This window comes from Catharus ustulatus, chromosome 12 (assembly GCF_009819885.2).
Source record: "Catharus ustulatus isolate bCatUst1 chromosome 12, bCatUst1.pri.v2, whole genome shotgun sequence".
Lineage (NCBI taxonomy): Eukaryota > Metazoa > Chordata > Aves > Passeriformes > Turdidae > Catharus > Catharus ustulatus.
In genome coordinates this window covers 20,178,730-20,198,247 of record NC_046232.1, presented here as the reverse complement: position 1 = coordinate 20,198,247, position 19,518 = coordinate 20,178,730, and the positions used below count along the sequence as shown (strand labels likewise).

At 43.3% G+C, this 19,518-nt stretch overlaps 1 protein-coding gene across 2 annotated transcripts in view; it reads right to left on the bottom strand.

Moving 5' to 3' along the window:
- The window catches only part of SMAD3 (SMAD family member 3), a 66,840-nt gene extending 47,322 nt beyond the window's left edge, over window positions 1-19,518 (bottom strand). For both annotated transcript variants that reach the window (XM_033070959.1, XM_033070960.1), the window contains exon 1: window positions 19,263-19,518. In XM_033070959.1, coding sequence (XP_032926850.1) covers window positions 19,263-19,468 — 206 coding nt within the window. In that variant the 5' untranslated portion in view covers window positions 19,469-19,518. The remainder of the gene's footprint in view (window positions 1-19,262) is intronic.

The window sequence follows — 19,518 nt, the reverse complement described above, 5'->3', positions numbered from 1 at the left end:
CAGCAGAATCAGCATGATAATGCTGAGCCCTGTAGCCAGGATTATAGCCATGGTGGAACAATGGGACATATGGGCACAAGGAATATTCCTCTTTCTTTAAAACTCTCTATTGTTTAAGAACAAAGCAAACCACATCCAAATACATCTGGCACCAACATCTAACAGTTCTGCAAGCTGATCCTTCTTTTCAAAACTCCAAAAAAAAAAACCTGTACATGTGAGTATCCCATAAATTCTGCTGGAGCACATGATGAGCTTGGCCATTTTGTGGAGGAGGAAGTGAACTCCTGCATTGTCCTGCTCACCCCAGGCTGCTCCTGCAGAGCCAAATCCCAGCTCCCTCCTTCCTTTCATGCGGCCTGGGGACACTTTCCCTGGGCAGGATGGTGGCTGGGGATGGGCTGTTTGTGCCACAATTCCTGCTGGGTGCATCCCATCCCCTGCTCAGATCTGAGCAGAGCCTGGGGAGGAGGGCAGCTGGAACTGGCTGAGCTTTGCCCTGGAATGAGATGGCAGAGCTGCTTTGAAATCACATTGTCCCTGCTCATGTGCTGCACAGAGGAGCAACAGGGAAAATGGGAATGTGCTCCCAAAAAAACAACCTGGAGACACCACAAACTGCTGCATGTGAGCACCCAGGAAATCCAGGGATTCAGAAAATGCTGGAGTGCTTCCTTACCCATGTATTACACCCTGGATGTCATTTCTGACTGTGGAACCCCAAACAGGAACAAGCCAACCCCAGAAGTTGCCCAGAGAAATCAAACATCATTAAATGCACACATCATTAAATCACACCAGGTTTGCTTAGGCTGTGACAGTCCCCCAAGCTGAGAGAAGGAACAGGGCCCACTCCAGGTCCAGTCAGGGCAAGCTGGGCACCAATTTCCATCTGTATGAGCTATTTTGAGCAGAAACAAGCCAAAAGGTATGTGAGCAATCTCCTTTCTTCTCAGCCTGCATTTCAATGCTTGGTTCCCAGGGTGCAGCTCTTGTCCAAGTATTGACTCAAGCTGAAGAAATGAAATCAATCACTTTGCCATTTTAAACAGCTTCCAGGTTTCCCCAGATTCATCCAAAAAAGTGTTTGGGGCTTGAAGGTTTTCTACATTTCTTTGTGCCTGCTCACAGTAAGTGTAGAAAGTCCAATTATGTCACATGGGGAACAATTCTGACCCTGCAGAGGCATCTCAGCTCCCAAGATTATTTTTGTGGAGTCAATTCCCACTGTGAGATCATCCAGGCAGCCCAAAAACGTGGAGCTGAGCTTTCCAAACCTGCCAACCTCCTGTGTGTAACACCACAGCTGTCCCAGAAACCCTGAACAGGAACAAAGTGCCCCAAGCTCTGCCTGCAGGGTTTGCACCAGGGTGAACAATGCAGCTGGCCACTGTCCACACCATCACAATAAACAAACATTAATCACCTTTTGACAATTTACACCACAACAGTTTATAATCTTACCTCCTTTATGCCTCCAAAGTGTCAGAGCTCATTCTGCACTCGATTAAATGCAAGAACAAAGTAAATAAAAGATTCTACAGAATGGCAACCACCTTGGAGTGGGAGCCCTTTGTATCCAACCAGACTCCCAACAGTGGGACCCTGAAATAATAAATACAGGGAGCTGCTTTTGGACCTCAGAACCACTCAGGTTCATCCTTCTGCTCACAGACCTTTCAGCTTTACAAAGGCACCAGTTTATCAATCAGTCAAAAGAAATATTTTTTATTATTCCCTGGAACTGCAGCATTCCAGGCAACAACCTCAGTTCAGCAGAATTCAACTCTGGTCTCCACCTGAGGATCATTCTGCCATCATGAGATGTATTTAAACACATTTTCCAGTGCTGCTGCATCACCTCCCACCCTTGCTGGGTGCCAAAGGACAGGCAGATGTCTTCTGCAGCTTTAAACCACATGGGATGAAGGAAAATTCCCTGCATCTCCTCACTGTGCTCCTCACTGAGCCTCCAAACTGCTTTGCTTTGCTAAGCACTTGTAAAGCATATTTCAAATGATTAAAATCCTGAGGTCTCCTCTAACATTACCACAATGTATATTTATGAAGTTAAAAGCACGAGCTGCTCCCAAACAGTTATTTAACATTCATTGCAGCTTGTCCAAGCAAGCCCTGGATGCTCTGCAGCCCTGCTCTTCCCTCAGGGCACAAATGCTAAGTGCAGCTTGAAACAAGACACTGTTTTGTCCTGAATTTACCCATAAAAGAAATATTTGAAGGATTGGTAATATCTGTCTTTCCCACACCCCTCCTGAAACTGTAAAATCCTACTAGATCTTAAATAAGAACAAGGATAAGAAAGAAGAGAGATGATGTTAAATTTCTATTTTTCCTGAAATTGTGGGAATCACACTCAAATCCCAACTCTGATTTGCTGCTCTACTCTGCACTGCTCTGCTCCTCAGGGGTGAGAGGTTTTTCAATGAAATTTTATCAGAGACTTTCCTGGGTGATTTGCCCATCTTCCTTCAATAGTTCTTACTCTCCAAAACTATTTCTAGGCAGAATCTGAAGTGCCACCAATAATCCCAGGGCTTCTCCAGGTGGGGAGAAGGAATCCTCTGGCTGCCCCCACAGAGGAATTTGGAGAGTTTGGGGAGTTTGGGTTCCACAGAAGTGTCAGGCCATGGGGAGACCAAAGTTCCCACATCCCATCCTTCAACATGAGGCAAATCCCAGACTTGAACTTAGACTGAATCTGCAAACAGGATGTGATTTCACAAGTGCCTTCACCCTCCTGGAGCTGGGCTCAGAAAAGTCTTTGAAGGAGCACAAGCTACAAGGGCACACAACCCAAAACATTAAAAAAAATATCATGAGACAAAATTTACCATCACCTGATTGAACATCATTTGGTGGGAGAGTTCTACAGGCAAGCACAGGGTGAAATTTTCTCTCCAGTGAAAAAGATCCCCAGAGAATTAAGGTGCAATCTAGCCCTAAATCTTCTCAAATTTAGTTTAATTCCCTGGTTAGAAGAGAAATTTGGTTGATAAAAGGTAATTTTCTAAACATAATGCTTTTAGGCTTCTGTAAATCGATCAGCTATGTGCAGCTTGGTAAGAAATAAAGCCACAAAAACAGTTTAGGGCAAAAGAAAACATTTTAAAACAAAAGATATGAGAGTTTCAATCCATTGTTTCTGTTAAGACAATGATGAGTGAGGTCTGAATCCCAGCAGGGTAAGAAGTATGTTTATTGAAGGGGGAAAAGGGAATATTGCAGGATTTGTCAGTCTGGCCAAGAGAGGTAAAATGAAGCAATGCTGTAAGATGACACTGGGCCAACTGCAGCTGAAATATGGAACTTTTTTTTTTTTTTTTAAATGTGAGGAGATTATTAGCTGTTAAAAAAACAGAAAAAAAAAAAAAAAGAAGAAGAACACAGTGGAATCTCTGTCTTGGTATCTTTAAAGACACACTTGTCCAGGTTACTCATTTCAATAGAGGTCAAAACTCTGCCCACAAGCCCTGATTTTAAAGCACACCATTTACAAGGTATTAGAGTGGGTGGTCTTGTTGCCATAAAGATAAAAAGAACTGCAGCAAACTCAGAGACAGGCAGAAATGGCATTATGCCTTTTAATGGTGTTCTACCACAGGGCTCAATCAGTGCTGCAACATGAAGCCACATCCTCCCTCAGTCTCCTTTTGTTTTACATTTGCTGCCCCAGAGAGATGTGATTACTGGAAACAAGGAGTTAAACTAATTATCTGATGTTCCACTTTCTTTAAAACCCAAGAAAAGTAATAAATAGATATTTAGTAAGCAGACTGCAGTCACTGCAAGCTGAAAAATCACTTTACAAGCAATCCTGTCCAAAATGCTTCAGAGTCCAAAAAAGCAGCAACCCTGCTGTAAAACAGAGCTGCTATAAAGAGTGAAAAATAAAAACTGAAGCAATATCACTGCAGGGAAAGCATCTCTGAGAAACACATGGATGTGACAGGAGCTCAGGCAGTGCCACAGGCACTCAGGGAGGGAATGATGTGGTTAAACTCAGCCATGAGATCAGTTCCACTGATTTACAGGAGGCTCAATCTGGCAGAATTCTTCAGAACATGCAGGGCTTGGAGCACGTGTGGATGTGCTGGGGTTATCATTACTCATCTTAAAGCTGCACAGGGCAAAGGAGCTTCCTCCAGCTCTCCAGGAACCATGGGAATGTTGGCAGGACTGAGGGACTGAGTTTGGGGGAAATCTTCATTTTAAAAAAGCAAGTTTTAAGGTGGGGAAGGTGATAAAAAAATCCCCAAAGCAACATCCCCACTGAAATTTCAGTGTTTGTGTTTAGAGATAAATCCTCACCACACACCCCCCTCTGCCACAGAGAAAAAGACAAAAATAAACCACGAAGGGAAGGAAGGAAAAACCTCACGATTTTAAAAGTTTGTTTTAGGCCTACTGCAGCAACGGCTTCACTTGGCTTTTATCTTTTATTTTGTGGTGTTCTCCAGGCCTGGAGTGGAAAAGCAAAGTGCTCCACACACAAACACAGGGTTTTATAGAGCAGAGCCCTTTGTTACTGCTGGAAATTGGAGACAGGTGCTGATCCCAGAAGGGACAGCACAGGGAACCTGGGAACAGAAATACCAGAGGCCTTTATTACCTTTATTACCTTTATTACCAAGATAGCTGTAAACTCCTGCCCCAGGCACAAAGCAGAGCAGCCCGTGAGAAACTTGGCTCTGCTGATGACTCTGCTTCACACACACACAGGGATAAACACTTCCAGATTTCGTGTCTCCCAGCACACCATCCCTGTTATTCATTATTTGCTAAGAGATGACAGAAAGCAAAGCATCATCAACAAAAGAAGAGAAAAATCCAGAGCTCCCCCCCAGAATCCCCAGCCTGGCTTTGCACAGCTCCCTCCAGGGTGCAAGTCCAGGCTGTTTTTTTTTTCCTCTCTGCCTTTGCAAGAGAATAAATGAACAAGTTGAACAGCTTGTGATATTTGCATGACTGCAGTGAGAGCATTGGAACAGTTTGAACAGCCAAAGTCTAAAGAGTTTGCAAGGGGTAAAAAGCAGCTGGTGACAAAGCCCTGTGAAGACCCTCACCTTGCTGGAGTTACTACAAGTATTATTATTAAATCTGCAATGACAAGCAAGCCCTGTCATTTCCACAGTAGGATCTTTCTACTTATTTCCAGCTCAGAGATAATCCCACTTTTATTAGGTGCTGATCTATCACTTTATGTACTGCAGAGGAAGAGCCCAAATTCCAGGGAATGAGAGGTTTTAGCTGAAATAATTTCATGAGTGATTTCAGTGAAGGCAAAACTAGGGAAGCAGTGCTACATTGATTGGAGCTGCATATGGACACCACCACCCGATGGCAACAATATGTTAAAATTAGCCAAGATTCTTTTGATGTAAATTAAAGGAAAACCATTTTAAGGAGTGTATTTTCAGTACACTCCAGGCACAATTCCTGTCATTGACATTTGCACGTCCACGCTCTGAAAATTCTCATCTCTGACAAAACCCGAGGTGCTGCAGCTGATTTTCAGTAAGTTAAAAAGTGCCATAAAGTTACAGCATTTCACATCTGCCTTGTCCAGCACATCTGGCTCACAGATTATTGCACATGGGGAGGAAGATTAGGCAACTGCCAGGTAATGTTGCCTCTTGTTCAATGAATTATCTTATCTGTGTGCAGGCAGTGCCTGAATTGCAGAGCCAGACTCGTTAAGAAGATGGAGCAGGATTTCATTTATTCGTTGCACAAGGGTCACTCAGCTCCTCATGATGAAAATCCCTGCTACACCCAGGCACTTTTGACTTTGTTGTAACACCTTGCCCCAGCACAGAAAGGTTTTCAACACTGAGGAAAAGTGCCAGACTGAGGATAATGTAAGAGCTCAAGTTCTTCATTAAAGGACATGGCCACTAATGGGCTCCTCACCTCACACAATAAACAACATTGAGTGTTTGCTTTGAAGGGGACATCAAAAGGATCTGAGTTTGCATCTTCAGTGCTTGACACCTGCAGCACAGCCCCCAAATGGCCAGCCTGCAGTGGCATGAGGTGCCTGTTCACCATGAAATCATCACAAACTGAAGCCACAAAGTTGTATTGAAGAACCCCCGGTGGCGATGGTGACAGGAAACTGCCAGTGCCTGGTGTGGGATGTGAGAAAACAAAACCCCTTCAGCACAGCCACACTCTTCAAAGACCAGTGGTTCACCAGTGAGTAACATTCCTGCAGTGGTTTGTAGGTAACAGGAGCTGCACTCATTGAAGTGGAAACCAGAAATAAAATTATGTTACTGATGAATCATTATCATAATATGTAGAGATATGACAGTATAAAAAGTGTGTGGAAATCAGACAACTCAGAGCTGTCACTGCTGTTACAATTAATTTGGCTTCCAAACAACTCAGCAGCACAGCCAGAGATGCCTGGTCCAAATCCACTCTGCCATTTATTGGCAGATGAAGAAAATATTTGGGTTTAAAGTAAAAGATAAAAAATTATTGACAAATAAAAGCAGGGGTTATTGTTATCTCAACTTCCACCAACAAAATGCCCCTTGCTACACCAAGCTGCATCTGCCAGCCCACTGCACACATTCACAGTTGGCTTTTGGCTTCTTCTTCTGGGAAAATTTCATTTAAAACTTCCTAAAAGACAGCTCCAGGAGCAGCTCCAGCCCTGTGAGCCCCTGCACAGCACACACCTCATGGTTTCCTCAGCCACCCTCTTCAGCCTGAAAAGCACTGCAGGACACATAAATATAGCCAAGTTTTAAACACTCTGCTCCACTCTTTTGTGGCAGGAGATAAGAGCAGAAAACTAAACTGGAGAAAGGTTATCCTATGGGCAAGGCTGGGCACTGAATTCCCAAAGGATTGTCAGCTCCAGATTAGGCAGCACTCCTCAGGGACAAACTGCATCAGCTTTTGTGAAGCACAAGACTTGTTTGTCTCCTGCTTATTCTAAAACATGTTTATTCTAAAGAGGGTAAGTACTTTGGAGTAACAACCTCACTTGCTGGAAAAAATTAAAATTAAATTTAAAAGTATCCTGCAAGCTGGCACTGCCTCCAACTAGACCTGAGGTGTAATTTTTAACCAACAGGAATAAGTTATTGAATCAATGGTAGGAAAGTTATGAGCTGTGATTTGAAATAATCCTTGTCTTCCAAAAATAATTGGTGGGTTATTTAATTTACAGCAATACATTACATGTGCAGTTACACTGGACCAACTTTCAGCCACCTTTTGACAACACTCAACCCTCAAACAGGCCCAGAAAAATCAGAGCTCCAAGTAGCACAGAGAATGCAAAGCAAAATGAAGAATTAAATGTGACAGGATTTGTAAAATCAAGAGGTGATTGTAAAGCACAAGTGTGACCAAGTCTTCTGTGCCTCCCCAGCTCCTCTCTCTTCTCTCAGTGATGGAAATTCAGAGCTGCTCTGCATGTGCAAAAATGAGGGCCCCAAACTCACACAGGTGAAAAATGTGACTTATTGAACTAATAACAGAAATCACCCCCCATCCAGGCTCCAAACCCAAGAACCAGTGGCTGCATTGTTTTACACATTCACACTCTTTGCTTTCAAAACAAAGAACATTTTTGTTCCCTTCCTTGTCCCTTCCCTGTTGTTTAAGGTTCTCAGCCACACCACAAGGGAGAAAAATAATATTTAAACCAAAAAACCCACCCCAACCCCTAAACAAACAACTAAAAGCACACACAGGAGAATGCAAATCCCAAATGCACAAATGAGCCAAGAGCTCTGGGCAGCTGCAGCTCAGGGAACAACTTTCAGCACTTGAAGCTAATTCTATGGAATAAATTTTTTACACATATATTAAAAAAACTAAATATACACACACACATATAACAAAATATAAAACTGTCCTAAAACTTTTAATGACCTCTCTCCAGTCCTAAACTTCCTGCTCTTCTCTTTTTACTGAAGAGATTGTCAAATGTGCATGATCAATGGCTTCAAGCACATTTCATTGACTGTCAGACAAATTGGGAACATAGAAACTTTGAACACAAACTCAAAAAGCAAATTACTAACAGTGCTCATTAGCTCTACCTCCCACCTTTCCTCTTTCTTCTGGAATTGCTGGTCTGGCAGCAGAGCAGAAACTCTGAAATGCCATCCTAAAAATAGAAAGCAAGAAAAGAGGAAAAAGAAAAGGGGGTGGGGGGGGAACAGGAACTGAGAGAATAAGCAGAGTGAGAAGCTCTGTAATATAAAACTGTCTCCAGCTTCAAAGCCATCAGCCAATCATAATCCAATAAATGCTATTTTTTCTTTCTAAAAGCAGAACACTCCAATGGCTATTTTTATTCCTGTTTAGAAGCAGCTTCCCCAACAGGGCCTTCAAAGCAGCAGAGCCTGGCATGCAGAGAGGCACTCACAGGACCCCATTTCAGCTTTTCCAAGACCTTCTCTGGCTCCATGGGCTCATTTGTGTCTGGCACCAACTTTGTTTTACACCACAAACCCCAGCAGAGAACAAATGGAGGAGTGAAGGGACAAACAGAGGGGATGTTTACATGGAATTATTCTTTCAGCCCTATTCAGGGTGCTCCCTTTATTAATTTCTACCCATTCAAACAGCTCTCTGTTCTTCCAATATCCTCACACACATATTTTCCATCAGGAACTGCAACATGGCTAGGTGTGAATTAAAGCTGGTTCTGAGTCACACAGACATTCCAAAAAGAATTGCTGGGACCCTTAAGGTACTGAAAAATCACAGCAGAAAGGCTCCATGCTCATCCTAAGTCTGGAAAATATGAAATAGCATCTCTTGAGGTGTATCCTCAGCTCTTTCTTACCTCTTTTGTGTAGGGAAGCTGTGAATGCCCCAGCAGTGGAAGTGCTCCAAGGGAGGCTGGAGGGTGCTCTGAGTAACCTCAGTAAATGATGTCCCTGGACAAGATGAGCTTGGAAGGTCCCTTCCAATCCACACTGCTCTGAGTCCATGATTCTGAAATGCTAGAGGCTTCTTCCTCTATTTAACTGAAAATGAGTTCTATGAATATGAAGTCCCCATTTCACAAATTACTGGTGTAACAAAGAGAGAGCAGCTTTTGAACTGATTCCTGTTTTCCATCCAGAGCACAGGAAAATGCCACTTCAATCTGGATATGGAAAACTGCAGCAGGCCTTAGGATGTCTGCACCCAAGTGCCCTTTGTCCCCATGAGCCTCAGGTAAAACAACCTCATTCTCAGGAATTCACTCTTCCCATGAGCAAAAGAGAATAAAAATCCTTCTGCTACAAAGGATTCAAGATCACAACTCTGGTATAAAATGAGAGGCCACAAATGGCTCCACCTTCAAAAGCACATAATGAAAAGGTCTCTAAGAGGACTCAATGAATATTGTAAAGATTTATTATTATTATTTTTAGATGGGAGTAGCTGCCAGCACTGGAGCTTAATTGTTCTCCTTCAAGGAAAGTAACCATGTAAAACACACAGGGAAAAAATCCAGAGGCTGTTTGGCTCTCAGCTTATCTAAGTAACCCTGATCTCAGATGTTACTTCTCCATCCTTAATTTTAGTGAAGAGATACATTAAATACTCTGTTTCCCACAGCAAGGCTTCAAATTCATCTTGCTTCAATAGCTTTGAAAAGAGCATTTAGTTCTAACTTGTAAATGATTTAAAAGAGAACGTTTAATTAATAATGTTGTTTCCAGCCAGATGGCCAGCTATTAGTTTTCAGTCATCTCTTTCAGAACAATTCCCCACAAAGTCCTCAGATGCAAAGGAGCTTTGAAGCAAATAAATGTGAGTGCTCAACACTCAGAGGCTGCCAAAACATTCAGTAAGAAGACACAGCTATAGGTACAGAAATTACATTTTTCTAAGTAGTTTTGCTGCAGGTCATGATTGTAAAAGTCATGCAATAGACACACATTTCTTTCATTTACCATGTTGTATTTGGATGGCATTAAATTCACATATGGCTATAGAACATTACTTAACTGAAAACATGAGGCTACATGTATAGAGTTTCCCCTGGACTTGTGCTAACAGAGCTCAGGAGCAGACCTCTGTGGGATGATGTGTATCAACCAGTCAAAATATTCCATGTGTACAGGAGGCACTGCTACAGAGATGAATAGATAAATATTAGGCAAACCCAGCCAAGGTTTACCACTAAACATCTGTGGAATTCTCATATTCTCACTGACGTAGCACCTACATATTTTCAAAGAGAGTTTCCAACAAAAATGAAAATTGCTTTCTTAGTGCAAACGAGGTGCTGGGCAGCAGCAGAGAGCTTTTTGAAGCAGCAAGGTAATGAGGTTTGCAACAGGTTTTTAAAATCCTGGGATTTTAAGAGCTTTCCCAACTGTAATTAAACTCCCTGAGAGGCAAGGAGGGATTTGGGAGAGGGTGCAATGTTATACCCACAGCTCCACAGTGGTGTGGAACAAACCCTGATATTTCCAGCCTTCCCTAACCACACTGTGCATTCATTATGCAGCAACCCCCAAGTGAAAACCCATCTTTATTCAGTTATGACTGAATATTGCAATTCTCTACCTGAACTCTCAGCCTGTAGTTGTCCCAAACAAGCAAAACCAGGCTCAGGGAAAAGCTTCAATAATCAGCTGTCTACCTACACACCAGTTATTTATGGCATCTAATTCAGAGCAAAGCCCAACTCAGTTTGCAGAGTGCCAGCAGACTTTAACTGGCAACAGAAACCAGCCAGAAAGTTGTATCAGCTCCAATAAATAGTGATTATCCGCTCTTTAAAATTTGCCATTTTGCTGTGTAAAGCTTCATTCTACCACAGTGGTTTCAAATCTTCTGGCTTGCACTTTCTACCATTCTTGTGCAAAAAGTGGTGATTCAAGAAAAAGATAATTTTCAACAGGAAACAATGACATGAAACAGGCCAGCAGGACAGATTTGACTGGTGGTGAAGCTTACACTGAGTAATTCAGGTAACTCTTACATGGTCATTACTGCAGCATCTCCAGTGCCCACTGAGTTTTGTTTGAAGGTTCCAGGCCAACACCAGCAACTATCCCAGACTTTTTATCCCACAGGCTGCTGATTGTTGGGAAAGCAGGGACAGATGCCATCAGCAGACCTTGTGCTCTCCTGAGTTCAAGGCCTGTAATTGTGGGGGGATTTATCTAGAAAACATTTCTGCTTCCTGAGCTTGTGGAGCTGTGAGGCAGGGCAAGGGCACGTTGGAATAAGGGCTTCACCACTGCCTTGAAAGCTGGTTCAGATTGTTAAATAAAGGAAAAAACAAACAGAACAGCTCAGTGCTGCCTTCTGCCCAGGCACAGACTCACTCCAGAGGTACCTCAGCTACAAATGCAGAGAGTTTCTGCCCAGCCCCACAGTGCCCACCAGCAAATCCTCATTGAAATATGAGTGAACTCCTCTGAAAATTCAATGTTTTGCAGAGAAGTACCATTTTCATCAAACTTCCAGCTAAACCCTGCCTGGCCTCCTGCCACATTTCCAGCCCAGGCTGACAAGTCCAGTCTTACTGAGGCTGGAGCCCCAGCTGGGCAGGCTTTAAATCCTGCAAAGAACCCACAGCAGCCACCAAATTTCTGAATTTAAAAGAGAAAAGTGGCCAATGTTCAACCCACAAACACATCTCTCCTGTTTTCAGTTCACTGCTTTCCTGTGCCTGACTCTCCTTCACTTGCCTGTAAATGGGAAGTAAATTTATTGAAATCCATGTAATACACAAACACAAAAAGAGTGGGGAAATCCTCCAGCTGCTTGTTAGTCTTTCATTTAGACTGAGTGCCTTCTAAACACTGATAGAATTTTGCAGATACTGTTTGTTACACATGTGCTACAAACTGGCTCTGCATCCTGAGTCCAGGGGAACAATAATTTGTTCAACAAATATTAATGACCTTTCTGTACCATTCCATATGGATGGAAACCATAGACTTTGTATCCTTGTGAAAAAAACCACATCTGCTCTTCCTCAGAAAAACAAAATCAGAGGTTTTTGTAGTTGGGTCTTTGTCTTCCCACACAGCAACATTAAAATTCCAGTTAATGCAGGGAAGGGAAATTTGGGGGAAAAAGAATTCTCCAGCTGTTAAGCAGATAAAGCAACAACACTCACACATTCAACACAGAAAGAGGCATTCTCACATGCCACAGATGCCTTCCTCTCAGCCCAATATTTTTGTGAACTTTAATTGTTCTATATGTGCAAAGAGCAAGTGAATTTCTCTTTTCATGTTCAAGCAAGTAAAACAGGAAGGACAGAGTTTCTCCTCTTTTGTTGTGAAAAAGGAGAGGCAGTGTCAGCCCCCATCACTCAACCACTGCTGGCTGCAGCTTCACCACAAAGGAGGAAATTTCTGTTTTGACTTCCTTTTTAAAAAAAGGTTGAGTTATGGTTACTGAACGTCACCATCTCACAGAGAAACTATGATGCAATTTGTGAGGAAAGTTTACTGAAATCCTCAACTGCAAATGACAAAGTGACCCAAGGAAGGTTCACCCACTATTTTCACCCTGAGGATCCCAGAGAAAGCAGGAATGCCAGGCAGAATTTATCAGGATCACCTCCTCACCTTTCCCAGACTCACAGGAAGGTTTTATTGGAGCTTTAAGCACGTTCATGAGGCTCCTCAGTGAAAGAATTCAGGTTTTTCACAGCAGCAGAAGTCTCTGCAGCACACACAAAAACCTCCCTTGCTGCTGAGGAACAAATCTGGGTACCTGGAACTGTGCAGCTGCAACATCTTAGGTTTTCTCAGCTAACAAAGATTTCCTGCTGGAGCTCAGATCATTCCTGGGTGACCCTTTAAAAGGCAAGGTGTTATTTCTTACCTGGCTGGGCTGTTGTGGAGATAAGGTTTTATTTGGTTGGGGTTTTAATAGTTTTTTAGGTTCTTGGTTTTATTTGGTTGGGGTTTTAATAGTTTTTTAGGTTTTTGCTACTATGCAGGAATACTTTATTCCCACTCACGTTTGTGTCCTCTGAGGAGCTGAGTCTTTAAGACAGAAAAAAAAAAGAGCTCTGGCTTTGTATGGTTTCTACAGAGCCACCTGGAGCAATCAAACTTCCCTGAGGGCAAGTCCCAGCACTCTGGGGACAAAGAGATGCCAGCAAGAGATGATCAGGTCTGAAAGGCTTCAAACCACCTTTAAAAGCTGCATTACTGCAACAATCCACACATTATTGGCTCCTCAGCCACTCAAAGTTGTGCTGCGGTGCCAAGAGCCCAATTATCACCAATTCCAGGAGGAATTAGCAAACATCTGCAGGAGCTGGGGGAGTGGAACTGCAGGGTGGGGACAAGAAGCTCTGTCCTGGCTTCACTCTGCCCTCCTGTCCCTCCCTGCTCTGCCCCTCAGCACAGCTGGGGCTGGAAAAGGTTTTTTACAAACACATCGAGGCACACAAGGACAAAAATTAATTAGGACTATTCATAAGCCTGGCTGGAGGAGTACTGCACCCCATCCCTGAAAATTTAATTGCACTCAGTATAGGAAAGCTAGTAATAAAAAAATAACCCAAACAACAGAAAGAGATAATTTGGGAATAAAAACTGATTTCAATTTAATTCAAGCACTTGTTGGCCCTATTTATTTCAGCAAGTAGTTCATGCAGGATAATGGCTTTACTGTGCATCTAACAGCATTAGAAGTTCCTAATAAATTAACAAGTGAAAATTAATGGCTGCTCAGTCCATTAAATCTTGTTAATTTTATTTTTGTTGTAATAATATAGCAATCACAAGTTTACATTATTAAACCAATATTTATTAGAAGAACTCGTTTTAATTGGATCCCTGATGTGGTAATGCCATACAGTGTGCATTTCTTTATTTCATCCATTTTTTTGCATTTATTTCTCATTATATTTAAATGACTGCAATATTCGGGGTCTTTTCCTAATACTGTGAAAGTTAAGCAACCATTTTAAACATTTTATTTCACACAGATTCAACACTACACAATATAATGAGAACACCATGAGTCCCTTCAGAAGCTGTTTTAACTCTTTTAGTCTCTTGAAAGAGGGCAGAAATGAAAGGCAGAGATAAGAGTATCTGAAAGTGGTAAAATCCTTTTTTTCCTCTTAGTCTCTCAGTGTTCTGGATAAACATTCTGGTTGTTTATCAGGGTAGGAGGAGTTTTATCACTGATTTTAATGCAAAGTGTGAGCTGGGCTGCACAACAATAAAAATACACATATTGGCAAAAAGGTTTGAATTGTAGTGACTGCACAAGAAATTACAAAACTGAGGAGACACTTTAATAAAGGGCTGCTGTGCCATCCCAGGGACCACAACTCCCTCCCCTCGCAGCTCCTTGTCCCTGCCACAATCACTGAGTGTGTGGCTGCCCCCTGACTGGTTGTACCAACATTATTGCTCCAGCCTGACAGCAGGGCTTTGTTTTTGGGAACGGCATCGTGGGGAATACAACAACTCACACACACTAGCCAGGCTGATGTAAGAGGCAGGGACAAGTGGAAGGGTAGGGAGCAGAAATCTGTGCCCAGAGAGGGCCCTGATGGACAAGCAGGAGTGCAGCACAAAGTCATGGAAGCACAGAGAAAAAGCTGAGCTGGAAGGGACACACAAGGATCACTGAGTCCAGCCCCAAGAGTCACACCCTGTGCCCAGGAGTGTCCAAACGCTGCTGGAGCTCTGCCAGGCTCAATCCTCACCTTCAGAGCTGCCCTGCACAGCCCCACTGAGGCCACAAGAGCCACGGCTGGTGAGGGCACTGCAGCAGCACAAAGGTTGGGGCAGGGCTGTAAAACCTGCCCATAAAGCTGGGGCAGGACAGAGGTCACTGGCACGGGTTTGCAGCAGGAAAAATCCCAGCAGGGTGATGCAGCCAGAGGTGTTTGCACACACGGACTGGGCTGTGACCACACCAGGGACTCCCAGACAAGGCCATGAAATATTAAAGCTCCTCACAGTCAGGGACAGAAAGATGGAAACAAGGTAATTTGTAATTGGCATTGGAAAATAGATAAATTTGCACATGGATTCATAAATTGGGACTGGTCCTTTGGTTGTCACTGCAATCAGATGGGCAGCAGGCCCAGAAGGAGAGATGGAATCAGAGAATATCCTGAGCTGGAAGGGATCCACCAGGAGCAAGTCCAGTGACCCCAAAATCACATCATGCTGTGAGCATCCTCCAGGGTCCTGCAGGCAGCCTCTGCCACTAAACATCCTCACAGCTTTCCTATTATCACCTCAAAGCTAAGAACACGATCAAATCCTGTAAATATTGTGTGGTCAACTCCCAACAGAAGTGTGCCAACACCCAAGATGTTCTAAGTATTTATGTTCCTTCTTTATTATCTTTATGCATTATGTTCCTTGTGTATTACCCCTGGTTTTCCCCACCAAAATGTAAATTATTTAAGGAACACCCTGTTCAGTGGCTTTTAACAAGCAAATGTGCCATGTTTCCATTTCAATTGGTGCATTCTACCCTTATCAGATGAGTTCCACAAGAAATAACACCCACCTCTCTTCAAAACTGTTTTCTGAATTAAAATAAAACCCCACCACTTAAAAGAAGGTGTTCCTTACACACAGGAATCCTGGCTCCCCTAAAACCACTGGTGATACCAAAACAAATAAATACAGTAATAAGTTCAAAAGAAAGAATGTGCATATGAAAATATATTACAAAATGTCAGGAGATTTATGTCTTTGTGTGTGCAGCACCACTAAAGCTCTGGAAAAAAAAGCATTTATTATCTCATACAACAAGACTACAGATACTGCACAGCTTTCAGAAATTACTGAGTGCCTATCACATGGTCTGGTTTCTGCAAATCAGACTCTAAAGAAGTTGAGTTAAACACTCATCACACTCCATTTCCAGGGCAAATACTGCTGATTTCTCAGATGCACAGAACAGCCTCTCTCCTGCTCAGAACAAAGTTAGAAACTCAGGTTTTTGCAGGTTTGTATGAATGTCAGATGCAGATGCCATTCTTACCACATTTTTGGGTCTTCAAAAAGAATAGAGCCACCAAAAAATTAAACATTCTGCGAGCAGCTGGAGCAGATATTTGCCTGCTCACAGAGCAAAGCAGAAGCCACAAACACCCAGCTGGCTGTGCTGGGTAGGTGTTAATGGCACCCTTGTCCTCAGGTCGGTCTGAAAAGGGATAAAAATGCTCATCCTGAAAGCTGGGCTTTCGAGATAATGCAACTGTGACACAGGATGCATTTTCACGAGCAGAAGAATGCGTGTTCTCAACTTTATCACCCAATACAGGATGAAAAAACTTTTCTGCCAGGGAGAGCCAGGACTCACCAGGTCAGCTCTGACACCAAAGGCCACCAGCTCAGGGCACAGAGGTTTAAAGAAAGGTCCTGCTGGGGCAGGATGGGCTCTGGCAGCTGATCCTAAAGGAGGAAGGAAAGAAGGAAGATCCTCTAAAGGAGCTGCACTGTGCACCACCAAAAAACCACCAGATGGTCTGAAACAGTTTTCAGGTGGAAATTACTTCCTCCTCCAGCAGTAAAAACCAGAAGGAAAAGTCGTTCGTGCCAGGAGAGTCACTCTGAAATCCCTGAAGGCCTCTCCAGCCTTTTGCTGCCTGCCACAGGTTCTGACAATAAACCTGGGGTGTCTGTCACACCCCTCTGAAACGGAGCACTCGGAGAAGTAACACATGCTGAGCAAATACACAAGCAAATAAACAAATCCCTGTTTACTAATCTGTCAGGAGATAGCGTGTAGTGCATGTTTCCAGATCCCAGCAGATAAACATGACAGCAGGAATACATTTGTTATTCTAATTCCTTAGCCCTACAAGAAAACAAATCTTTTTTTTCCTGTCCTTTCTTCAAACAATCCCACCTGCTCAGCCCGGGGATTTGCTGGGCAGCCCTCATTCCCACGAGCAATGTTTCTGCAAAGCTCGAGCCCTTTTCCATGTGAAACTTGCTCCGTCTCATGGATACAATAGCTAATTTTGGACTTACCCTGCTCCTGCTGGGCCACAGTCATCACTGGCATGGCTCCACTGTAATTCAGTCTACTGATGCATTACAGACAATGCACAACATGAGCTAATCCTTAATGATGCTTTTCCCCCCTTTCCCCCCCTCCCCAACATATTATTTGAGTAAATAGTAAAATGACATATGCAAAAATTATTAAATAAAAAAAAAAAAGCAGCAGCAAACTCAAACCACGCTGAAATCATCTTGCAAACACTAATTTCAGATGACACAGTAATCAGATTCACAGATACATTAGGACGAGCAGTGCAGCCCAGAGGAAAAGGCACAGCTCTTAAAGTCACAAGGCCTGGTCAGAGCTGCAGCTCTGCACTGACTCCAGAGATTGTTCCATGTTCCATCTCCATTCCCCAGATTTGACACACGGATATGCACAGAAAACCTAACCACTCTCATTCCCAAACAACAATAAAAGCACGTAGGAAGTTGTGTTTAAAAAGCAATGCCAGGGTAAAAGGGGCTCCCAGCAGAACAGGCTGATCCTCCCCCACACCGAGGTTTAAGATCTGCAGGATCCAGGCTCAGAGTCATAAATTAACATGAAATGTTTTAATTTCTACACAGATTTTCTTCAACAGAGAAGGAACAGACGTTCAGTAGGAACAGCCAGGACAATCTCTGAAGGTGAGAAAATTCATATCTGATATCTGTTTGTGTTGTTATTTATTTTCAACCTTTACTTTTTTTTTTTTTTTTTTTAAAGCACTGTGTTTGGCCCAACTCTTTTTTTTCTTTTAAATCATAAAATATCAAATCCTTCCTTATCTAAAGCACCTTGTTAGGAGTCACAGAAGTTTCCACGGGACTTCATGCTCTGCTCCCTAACGGGTCAGCATCAGCCAGACACAATACCCAGGTCACAGCAGCAGGGCTGCTCCAGCGATTTTCTTCTTTTGAAATGCTAAATATTTCAGGGAAGTGTTTTAAAATAGGGAATTATCTACGTGGAAAGCATGTTGCTTACCAAGAATTTTAAAAATATAGGTTTTAAGGCATTAGTATTGTGAGGTGGCTCTACAGGTTTTGATTTCTGCTTCAAGTAGAAGCTGGAGCAACTCTAACAAAGGCTGGGAGCTCTCATTTGCATTACTGGCCAAAATCTTGGCCACAGTCATTCAGCACCAAAAAAGATAAGGACGCTTTATTTTTCCTTTTAAAAAAACACTACAGTTGTTGGAAGAAAATTTTAGGAGCTCCAAACATCCACATTTCTAAGCTACTTGCTTCACTTTTTCATGCAACAGATGCTGCTTTGTATCAGCTCCTGCATATTAAATCATTCTGACAACCAAGAAAGCATACATTTGTTTGTGCCAGAGAGAAGCATGAATACACACACACACACACATATCTTCTCACGCAGAAGCACACAATTATGCAGCATTCAAATATTTGGGATGAACTTTGGCCTTTGCTTTTAAAAAAAAAAAAAAAAAAAAAGTACTCTCTACCAACAATCAGGAACAGACCCAGCAGTCATCTGGCTGAGCTCACAGAAATCAACAATCTGCAGCAATAAAACACCACTTGTGGGCAGCCATTTGAAAGTTACTTGGAAAATTATTCTTAGATGGGATAGTTTTATACACGTCTTTTGCGATTTATGCTGGCCTTACGGATCGAGCTCGGAAAGGAGATTGAAAATAAAATCGACGTTCATTCAAAAAATGGAGGAAAAAATCAGTTATACACATCCTCACATATGTGGGGATTTTTTTGCGCTCCAAACGACCTCCTTCAGCCCTGCCATTTACATTCCCCATTTAAAAAGTAACTCGAAAACACCAGCAGAGCAGGGCTCTAAACCACCCCTTCAGAATAATATAGAAGAAGCCAAACAACCCAAACAAAACCGTTTTCCTGCCGCATTAATCCCAAGAAAATCATAATGCAACAGCACTTGAGAACACGCTGAAACTTCTGACAATGAGCGAGTGGAACCGACCCGCAGCGCTTACAACTTTTGCTTCTTTTTTTTTTTTTATAATCTCGGCTCCAGGCGTATTTTCTCCACTAGGTTTTCTCTGTCTCGTTACTAGAGAGTAACTCAATTCTGTAGGGTTTTTCTGAACTAGGTAAGGAGCAGGCAGAGAGGAGCAGCAACAGCGCATTGAGTGCGGCAGGGCCGGGACACAAAACCAGCGCAGTCCCGGCCGTGCCGAGCTCGGGGGTCCCTGAGGGTCCCTAAAGGTCCCTGGGGGTCCCCAAACCCTCAGGGCCCCGGCAGCCACACCCCGGTACCTGGGGATGGTGATGCACTTGGTGTTGATGTTCTGCGTGGTGATCGCCTTCTCCAGCTCGTCCAGCTGCCCCGTCTTCTTCAGCTTCTTCACCAGGCTCTTCACCGCCTTCTCGCACCATTTCTCCTCCTGCCCGTTCTGCTCGCCTTTCTTCCAGCCCAGGAGCCGCTTGACGATGGGAGGAGTGAAGGGCAGGATGGAGGACATGCTGCCTGTGCCGCCAGCGCCCGCCGCCGGCTCCGCGCTCTGCCCGCCGC